Source organism: Herpailurus yagouaroundi, unplaced genomic scaffold (genome assembly GCF_014898765.1).
Source record: "Herpailurus yagouaroundi ecotype Mexico unplaced genomic scaffold, PumYag 205, whole genome shotgun sequence".
In the NCBI taxonomy this organism is placed as follows: Eukaryota; Metazoa; Chordata; class Mammalia; order Carnivora; family Felidae; genus Herpailurus; species Herpailurus yagouaroundi.
This window is the reverse complement of record NW_024412436.1, coordinates 1,860,427-1,870,581: the sequence shown is the minus strand read 5'-3', so window position 1 is coordinate 1,870,581 and position 10,155 is coordinate 1,860,427. Positions and strand designations below refer to the sequence as shown.

General features: G+C 50.6%; 1 protein-coding gene across 1 annotated transcript; it reads left to right on the top strand.

The window, feature by feature from the left end:
* The first annotated feature begins 4,629 nt into the window (after positions 1-4,629).
* Positions 4,630-7,640, top strand: MYOCOS (myocilin opposite strand). Its single transcript, XM_040451646.1, has 3 exons — positions 4,630-4,841; positions 6,793-6,998; positions 7,498-7,640. Exons 1-3 carry the CDS (start codon positions 4,744-4,746, stop codon positions 7,638-7,640), a joined length of 447 nt encoding a protein of 148 aa, XP_040307580.1. The 5' UTR covers positions 4,630-4,743.
* Positions 7,641-10,155: the final 2,515 nt, after the last annotated feature.

Below are 10,155 nucleotides of genomic sequence, written 5' to 3'. Positions count from 1 at the left end.
GTGAGGAGGCCAGATAATTGAAGCAGAGTCAGAAAAAAGGAGAGCAATAATTGTTGAGATCAGAAAAATTGGGGATGGGGGAAGGGGCCAGACCATATTGGGCTTTGAATGCCACTGTAAGGGGTTTTGGCTTTTATTCCCAGTGAAATAGAAAGCCACTGGAGAGTTTGAAGCAGAGGAGTAGCATGACATATTTTAAAAGGATCACTCTGGCTGTGGGTTGGGGACAGACTGACAGAGGGACAAGGATCCAAAAGGCAGGCCAGTAGGAAGCAATGCAATTCTCCTGCCAAAGATGATGATGAGCTGTGGGCCAGGGGGGTCACAGGGAAGGTGGTGAGAAGGGCCTGGATTCTGGGTACAGCTTAAAGAGCATAGCTGCCCATCTGCTGATGGCTTAAATGTGAATTAGAGAGAGAGAGAGAGAAGGCAAAGATGACTACTAGATTTGAGGCTCAAGCAGCTGAAAGGATGGGGCTGCCCTTCAGAGAAATGGGGGAGGTGGTGGAACACTTTTGAAGGAGTTTAGAGTTCGGTTCTTGGACGTGTTGCGCTTAAATGTTTATTAGTTAAATGGAGATGTCAAGTAAGCAGTAGATGTATTATTAGTCTCGAGTCCAGGGGACAGAGCGGAACCTGAGAGACAGAAAGATGGATGTCATCGTCCATGGTATTTAAATACCATCGGGGGGCGCCTGGGTGGCGCAGTCGGTTAAGCGTCCGACTTCAGCCAGGTCACGATCTCACGGTCCGTGAGTTCGAGCCCCGCGTCAGGCTCTGGGCTGATGGCTCAGAGCCTGGAGCCTGTTTCCGATTCTGTGTCTCCCTCTCTCTCTGCCCCTCCCCCGTTCATGCTCTGTCTCTCTCTGTCCCAAAAATAAATAAACGTTGAAAAAAAAATTAAAAAAAAAACAAAAAACCATCGGATGGTATTTTTTTTTTTAATTTTTTTTTCCATGTTTTTATTTTATTTTTTGGGACAGAGAGAGACAGAGCATGAACGGGGGAGGGGCAGAGAGAGAGGGAGACACAGAATTGGAAACAGGCTCCAGGCTCTGAGCCATCAGCCCAGAGCCCGACGCGGGGCTCGAACTCACGGACCGCGAGATCGTGACCTGGCTGAAGTCGGACGCTTAACCGACTGCGCCACCCAGGCGCCCCAGTCATCGGATGGTATTTAAATGATGCAACTAAATGAGATCAACAGGGAAGTGGGCATAGAGAAGCGAAGGAATTTGAGGACTGAGCCTAGGATGTGCTAATGTTAAAAGAGTTTAGGGAGATGAGAAGAAACAAGCAAAAGGAACTGAGGAAGAAACCAGTGAGGTCAGAGCAGGGGAAGTGTGATGACCTGGAAGTCAAGGAAGGAAGCGTCTCAGGAAGGAGGGAGTCATCTATGGTTTCAAATGCCACTGGCGTGGATTTGATGGAGAACAGAAGGAAAGGAACTGGAGGCAACGAATACAGACAACTCTTTCCAAGAAATGTTTGCTTATTTGCGTTGTGGTGGGAAACAGTGGGTGCAAGAGGGGGTTTCAACAGAAACAACATGTCTGTACGCTGATGGGAACGAGCCAACAGGGAGGGATGAGCTGGCGTTCTGGATGGAAGGACTGCCGAGCAGAGGCTGGAGTGGGTGCGAGAGGACGGGATCCGGTGCCGAGTGCAAGGTGACTCAGGGCGCCAGCGGTTCTCCTGTGGTCGGGGGGGGGGGGGGGGGAAGGAGACAAGAATATGGGTAGACGTGCTCCGCGAGTTCTTACCATTGCTTCAGTTTTCCACGCTGAGAGTTGGGAGGAAGTGTTGAAGGTTTGAGGAGAGATGAGAGGTTTCTAGGCTTGGGATAAGCACCCACTTGAAGTTTGCAGTCATGACTTTAAAGCAAGACTAGTCCGAGGGCGCCAGGTGGCTCAGTCAGTTAAGCGTCTGACTTTGGCTCAGGTCATGATCTGACAGTTCATGGGTTCGAGCCCCACGTAGGGCTCTGTGCTGACAGCTCAGAGCCTGGAGCCTGCTTGGGATTCTCTGTCTCCCTCTCTCTCTGCGCCTCCCCCGCTCGTTCCCATGCCTCTCTAAGTAAATAAATAAACATTTAAAAGAAGAATCATGTTGGTAGTTGTAAAGTCGTCCGGTTTTTCTACAGAATACGTGTTCTCATTTTATTTTACCCACATATGTGTTTTGTAAGTGGAAAAACATAGTTGTGACATTTATAAACTTTGATGCCAGGCTGATGGTGTTTTGAACACCAGCTTTACGAGCAGCGGCTTCCTCCTATTTTGGTCAGTGTAGAGAAAAAACCCTCTTGCTTTAATATTACCAGGCCTCCTTCTTACCTATCTGGACTGTAAACTTCGTGTTCAGATGTCTCGATTCAAAAACATGTCTTAGATAAGTACAGACCATCCTAAAGGATGCCTAGCGTAGGAGGTAGGGACTGGCTTTGTGTCGCAGCTCATCGCTTTAGACGCACCTGAATGACATCACACTTCCCAAGGGTCCCTACCTAAAGCTCAGATGTTGTTCTCCAAAGCCATTGTGTCAAAACAGCAGCAAAGCAACACAAAACAGACCCTTTTAAGAAATCCATACCGTCCCTGTGTCCCTTCTGAAGTCAACATGCAATGATTGCTTCTGACGTATTCGAACACGATGAAGATAGTTGTTTACATTTTGCACACCGCTCACACTCGAGAGACTTTGGTGATCCTATGGCTCCAGAAAACCGGAACACAACGCTATCACAGATTCTGACTCAATTTAAGTCCTTGTCGGGCTCCCACGAGGATCTCAGCACTCTGCCAAGCCCTGGGATGGGAGGGAAGGGAAAAAAGAGCTCCCGCTTTCAAAACGCGTATTTGTGAGGAAAAGCCTTACATTCATGGCATTATATGAGGGGGAATACATGTATGCACATATATTCATCCCGGGGCTAAATGCATCTATTTAAATATTTTTTTAAAGTTTATTTATTTAGAGAGTGCGAGCAGGGGAGGGGCAGAGAGAGGGAGACAGAGAATCCCAAGCAGGCTCTGCACTCTCAGCACAGAGCCTGAGGTGGGGCTCGATCTCATGAACTGTGAGACCATGACCTGAGCCGAAATGAAGTCAGAGGCTTAACCGACTGAGCCACCCAGGCGCCCCTATCTTTAAATAATTTTAAATAAAAAAGAACAGGTAAAAACGAGGCATTTTTGCAAATATTTTCTCAACCCTCACTCCTGCTCTAGGAGAGTGTCCCTCCCCTTTTACAGGTAAGAAAACCTGGGCTCATGGAGGTGAAATCACTTGCCCAAGATCACTCAGCTCAAAAGTGGGAGTCCGTGAAATCAACTTCCGTTCCAAAGCCAGAGCACCTGCCACGTCAGTGGAAGTGCCAGGATCCTCAGGAAGGGTGGGCGCAGTGACTGCTGGGAGGGGGGTGCGCGGGAATTAGCTTTTGAAAACGGAGTCATTAGATCACAGGTCAGATGTCACATTTACGGGCGTCTGGGGCAGCCCTTCCTGGTGGCCCAGGCGGCAGACTGCCCTTCCCTGCTCTGCACTCAAGACTCACCTCCTCCTGCAACATCTGTGACGATTCCTCATCAAGGACACTTCTGCAGGGAAAATTTGGGTCAGCTGCTACCTTCTAAAGGCAAATCAACCCCATGAAGCCCAGTTCCCGAGAGAGCCTGACGACCGGGGGATAAAAGACCGGAAGAAGCGAGCCGACGGCAGTGGCCTTTTGGTCTTTTCCTTCTCTGCGGACGTGGGGTGTAGCAGACGTGTGGGTACAGAGTCTGTAACAAGGGCATTTCTTCAAAGACCATGAGCTGAGGTGCGGACGGGGTCACACGCTGAGCTGATCTGGGATCAGAAGGTAACTCAGTTGGCATCCTCCTAGGAACGAACTTCTCCAGCCAGATCGGGCCGCTGAGCTCAGGTCATCGCAATTCACCCTGGAGGAACCAGAGTGTCACCTAGAGAGTGCGACGGCTCCAGGAATGGAGACTCCTCTCCTGTTCCTGTGAGACACGGCTTGTCGCTGGGGCAGAACTTGGGGGGTTCCTTGGCTCTGCAGTGGAGTCCTTGAAGCCGGACGGGCCAAGGCTCAGATTCTGGCTCTGTGCCCCTGGGGAAGCTACCGAATTTCTCCACTGCTCAGTTTCCCCATTCATCCCACGGGGATCACAGCACTTGGCACAGTTACTGTGGTTAGCAAATAAGAGAACATAAAAGGACATCCAAGGGGGGGGCCGGCACTAAGTGGGCGGCCGCTGTTACCTTTGTCCTCACTCTCAAGCCCCCAGGGTCTATGCCACGTGCATATCTAAGTACCTGGTCCGCCCCTGCTTTGTCCCTGTCCCTTTCCTGTTCTCTAGAAGGTAAGCACTCTGGGAAGGAAGCTCCGCGTGGGTCAGTGATGCCAAACAGCGCTGGGGGGGCGGGGGGAGGGGCTCCGTGGGCGTTGCACCTGTTACAGGGGAGGCAGAACGGGACAGGGCCCAGCTGCGCTACCTGGGGATACACCGTCCACCTCTCTTTCACCTCAGCTTTCACCTAGGGGTCAGCGCGACTGCTCTGGATTTTGAAGCGCTATCTGCCTCCCGACAGGCGGGGCCGGGGGAGGGGGGTGGGGGTGGGGTGGCAGCAAACGTGCTGGACCCACGTGTGACCCGTGCAGTACATTTACTGGCGCTTGTATCTTAGGTTCGTCGGGGCGGTGAATCTAAATTCCTGGAGTCCTCTGAGTGCAAGGCCATGGCTCGGAAAAGCACGACAGACCACGACAATAACCTACTTTACGGAGGAGACCTAGGCTCCGAGGTGAGCAGGCGCAGGGTCACCGTGGCCCCCAGGTACTTGAGAGCGCTCTGGCTCGGTGGGGAGTGGGGGGGGGGGGCGGAGCATAAATGCTGATCCCCACGGGGACCCCTGAAACTGCAGGAAACATTGCTTTTCGGGCGTTCAACTGCCTTCATCCACTGCTTCGGGGCAGGTGTGGCTGAGACACCGCTTTGTCACCCACCGTGGGAAACAGACTAACCTGGTCTTTCACGGACCCCGCCCCCCCTCCAAAACTTGTCCTCATTCCCAGCCAGGCCATAAGCTCCCTGCAGGCAGGTCCTTCTTCTCCCCTCCGCCACCGTGCGCCTGGTGCCCGGGACTGTGCTGGCCAGCCCTTAGAAGAGGCGCTGACACCGCGGGGCAGCCAGCCCCTGTGGGGCGTGTGAGAATTCTGGACCCACTGCCTGACCCCTTCCCCTGATGGTGTTTAGCGGTCGTTGTTTATCCAAAAATTCAAACTTAACTGGGCAACTTGCATTTTCCTTTGCAAACTCTGACGAGCCCGTGACAGCCTCTGTAGGGTGTCCCGTCCTGTCTCTGGTCTGGTCTCTGGCCCAAGACAGCTGCTCTATGAAGGTGTATAAAGAACTATTAGGACTCCCATGTACATGAAAGCGAAGCTCTATTGAAACTGATGTTTGGGGGAGGGACAGCACCCTCTGCTGAATGCCCAGTGGTCATGGGTCCATCACGAGACCTTCCCGGGGGAGGGGTGGGAGCCACACACTGGGGGAAGTCCTGGCGCTTCTTCGCTCACTTGCAGCAAATGCCAGTATGTGTGTGGGTTAAGTGGATTTACACGGTGTGTTATCTGCTCTTAATGAATGTAACCCTCCAAAGGGACAAGCAGCCTAACGGCATTTCTGCCAAGAAACCTGATTGAAGTCATTTCTAATCATGCAAATGTGCATCAACAGCGAAAATTGGCAAAGCTTGCTGATTGGAAATACCTCCGTCCAATATTATTCATAGTGCCTCTTGACCTTAGAGTTTTGGGGGATGTAAGATATTGATTAAAAATATTATATATAATTTCTTCACATATATGGGGTGTCAGAAACCTATACTGACAAGGGTACGTGGCAAATTTGACCCCACTGGTTTATTCCGTGAGCGTGGGCCTTGGTTCCCAGGGGCTGCGGTCACTGTGCTCTCACACCTACTGAGAAAGGAAGATTCCACACCTCTGAAGCCTCTCCTAGCCCCCCTCCCCGTTTACTTCCTCCATCAGCAACATTAGGGATCAGGTCTGACTGGGGGATGCGGCAGGGGATGTGTGGTGGGGAGATCTGAGTCCGGATTCCAGTTCTGCCTTTTCCTAGCCGTGTGACCCGGGTCCGTCCTTTTGTGTCTCAGGCTTTTCAGCGGACAAGCTTACTGGGTGGTGTGGCCGAGAATCTGCAGATCATTAGTTTCTAGCCCCAAGTTCCTGGAACAGAGTAGGCGTTCAGGGAACAGTTGACTCTGAATCTTTAAGCCCTCGACAGGCCTAGTCCTACTCTCTTGAGGGCAGGGTTTGCCCAGCCCGGGGGAGAATGGGAACACCCTGGTGTATACCCCAGCAGAAGGCAGGCTTGGGGGAGTGCAGGGGGGAAGTTAGGAGAGGCGAAGTGAAACTGTCTGGGCTGGCCAGAGAACAGCTGGGACGCAGAGCCCTCGGCCGCGATGACAGAAAGCTGGGGTGCAAGGGGAGAAGCCGGCACCGCTGCGCTCTGAGAAGACCTGACTCACAATGAAAGCGTAGAGGGCGTCTCCCTCTTGCCAGGATGGATGGTTCCGTCAGCCTGGGCAAAGGAGTCAGGAAGGTTGTCCTTTAGAATGTGGAGTGGTTCTCTTTAGGTGCTGGGGTCTGGAGGCTTCTTTTTCTTTTCTTTTTTCTTTTCTTTTCTCTTTTCTTTTCTCTTCTCTTCTCTTAAAAAATCCTATGTGTTTAAATAACATTCAGTGTGCCTTTCCTCCCAGAGAAGAGAGATTTACCAAGAAAAGTGATGAAGCCAGGGAGATGATTTCCAATCCGGATTTGGAACAAGTCCGTTCTAGCAGGGCGGGCCCTACGGTACCCCCAGCCGCTCCCTCTCCTCCAGTGGAGGGACCACAAGGGCTAAGGGGGCTTTTACATCACTCCAGGAAGGTTCCCATCAAGTCCTTGGGGTTGGTCTTCGAAGATGGTCTTGGAACATCTCTGTTCTTTCTTTCCTGTTTTTCTTTTCTCACAACCACCGTTGAGTGTTGGCTATCCTCACTAATGTAATTAGAGCAATTTCTGGTTTTCAAGTCCGGTCTCTGATATATGTACACGTTTGATCTTTAATTCGTGCCATTCTGCAGAGCATTTATGGTAGTCGAGTGTATCAGAATTTTTTTAAAAAATCAGGCTTTGATGTTTGTTATTAAATCTGGATGAATGAAAAGTCCAGGACTCTGTGCCTTTAAATCTAAAAAGATTTGAGCTCCAGAGAACCATGAGATATTTGGGTTTTCAGAACTCGGCCTGGGACGCTACAGTTTTATGGCCTTTTGCACGGATTTAACTGCGCCGCATCCCGTCTCCTGTGCAGGGTGCTTATGTTTCACATTAATGGACACTATTTTCAAAGTGTGCCTCCAGGGGATCTCGGTGAATTTCAAACTCTAACAGAAGAAACCTAACCTGACTGCTTTTCACAGCCCAGTGCAGAGTAGCAAAGAAGTGCATGTTCAAGGCTCTCCACCAACCCCAAAGCACCGCTGAGGACTTCCAAGGCTTTTCTGAGCAGTTTGAAAGCATCAGCGATGCGATCCTTCGAATCCACGTATGGAAAATGTACTGAGGGGCCATCTTTGAGTTCTTCCACTTCATAGGGTCCTTGTGGGTGTCGTCTCTCCAAGCCTGCCCTTAAACACGTACTCTGGTCCCCCTACCCACATAGTCTGTGGGCTGTGCCTTTGGTCCGGTCAGGTTCCTTACTTGCGGTCTGTCCCGGCAGCGTGGGGCAGGGGCTGGGGGCAGCACGCACGGGGTGCCTGTCCTTGCCAGCTGGGTGCTCCACATACACATGACCTCATCCTCAGATGAGAAAACAAACCTACACTGTCCAATGGTGTAGCCACTAGCCACCTGTGCCTACATAAGTTTATTTTGTACATGTTTGTTTATTTTGAGAGAGAGAGAGAGAGAGAGAGAGAGGGTGGGTTGGGGGAGGGGCAGAGAGGGAGAGAGAGAATCCCAAGCAGGCTCCACACTGTCAGCACAGAGCCCTACAGGGGGCTCGATCTCACAAACCATGAGATCGTGGCCTGAGCCAAAAATCAAGAGTCAGACACTTAACTGACCAAGCCACCTAGACGTCCTGTGGCTACTTAAATTTTAATTCATTAAAATTAAATAAAGTTCACTTACTCAGTTGCACTAGCCACGTTTCAAATACTCAGTAGCTGTGTGGGGCTCGTGGCCACCATGTTGGATGAGGCAGACCTAGAATGTGCCTATCATTCTATAAACTTCTATTAGTGCTGGAACAGAGGTTAAGTGACTTGTTTAAGGTCAAACAGCCAATGAAGAATAGGATCCAGGAGGGGCGCCTGGGTGGCTCATTTGGTGAAGCGTCCGACTCTTGATTTCGGCTCAGCTCCTGATCTTGAGGTTCATGAGATTGAGCCCTATGTTGGGCTCTGCCCTGACGGTGCAGTGCCTGCTTGGGATTTTCTCTCTCTCCCTCTGCCCCTCCCTCACTCTTGCTCTCTCTCAAAAAAAAAAAAGAAAAGAAAAGAAAAAAAAAGAGTAGAATGTAGGAGGGCAAAGAGTGAGAAAGACTAACCCTTGTGGTATTTTATTTCCAGTTATTCCTGAGCCAACTCCAGGATGGTTTTTCTTCGGTTCCCTATTTTTTAAATACTGACCAAAAAATGAAAATTAAAAAGACTCTCTACTCTGTGAGCCAAGCACTGCTCTAAGGGCATATCACTGAACAAAGCCATCAATTCCTGACTCCATGGAATGTATTTGTTGGTTTGCAGTCACCAAGGGAGCTTCCCAGGTGAAATCAGAAACCAGCCCGTGCGTTCAGAAGGCAGGGAAAGATGAGAAGAGAGGCCAGCCACCCTGGGCTGGTAGGTGGCAGGTTTCGTGAGCAAAGGGAACTTGCACACAAGGCTTGTCTTGGGTGGCAGCAAGACAAATGGATCCTTGCAACTACTTGCCACATCTTCAAAAGTTTATAAGGGGCCTTACCTGGGCTTGGTGACGTCTGCCATGCGGGTCTTTTCAAAACCACAACACCGTCTCAAGGCTTTGTCCTCGGAGCAGCCTCTGGGAGTGGGAAGACAAACAGAACCCACATTCCAAGCATGAGGGAAGGAGGTGAGGAGCCTCTGATTGTGCCGGGGCCAGCTCACGGGCAACGGCGGTCACATCTCGTTGATGACTTTCCCCGACACTCCACTCCTCGTGACGAGTTCTTACAATCTCGTAAGCCCCACTCTTTCGCAATGGACTCCGAGTGGTCAGCAAGGGATCTCACTAGCGTGGGGTGGCTCCTGTGGCAGTTATCTGGTGCACTGGAGGCAGATGACACAGCAACAATACAGGTACATGCAAGGGAAATCACAGATGAACACGATGACTCCCCCAAATCAGTGACAAATTTTTCTACAGGAGTCTATAAGCTGAATCCCTGATTTACCAAGTCCCCTAAGCTGGAAGTCGGATCATTCAGGGTGTTCACTTGTGTCATGTGATTTAGTAAAGATGACACCTTCGGGGCGCCTAGGTGGTCAGTTGGTTAAGCATCCAACTTCGTTCAGCTCGGGTCATGATCTCGCAGTTCGTGAGTTTGATCTGTGTGTTGGGCTCTGTGCTGACAGCTTGGAGCCTGGAGCCTGCTTCAGATTCTGTGTCTCCCTCTCTCTCTGCTCCACCCCTGCTCCTACTCTCTCTCTCAAAAATAAACATTTAAAAAAATAAAGATGACACCTTAGCAGACTCATCAGGTATGAACACACAACATTCTGCCCGAATAATGTAGTCATTTCAGTGTTTGGTAAGGACAGGCTTTGTTGGTTATTATTTAAGACTTGATAGGTCACTTTAATAAGGGCTTCTCTATGTGTTCCCAACAGGACTATGGAGGGATCAAAGATGGTGGCCAAGTGATCATATCAGGCAAAGACAGAACATTCCCACCTGGCCTTGAGGAGAGGGAGGTTGGCAACTTTAGAAACGTAACCTGGTTGTACCTACCATAAGTGCTGGCCAGGGAAGGCAGCACTGCCAGAGGGGAGGAGATGAACTTGGGGTGAGATAGTCCAGACCAGGACCCCTCCCTTCTCTCTTCTTTTGATGGTGCA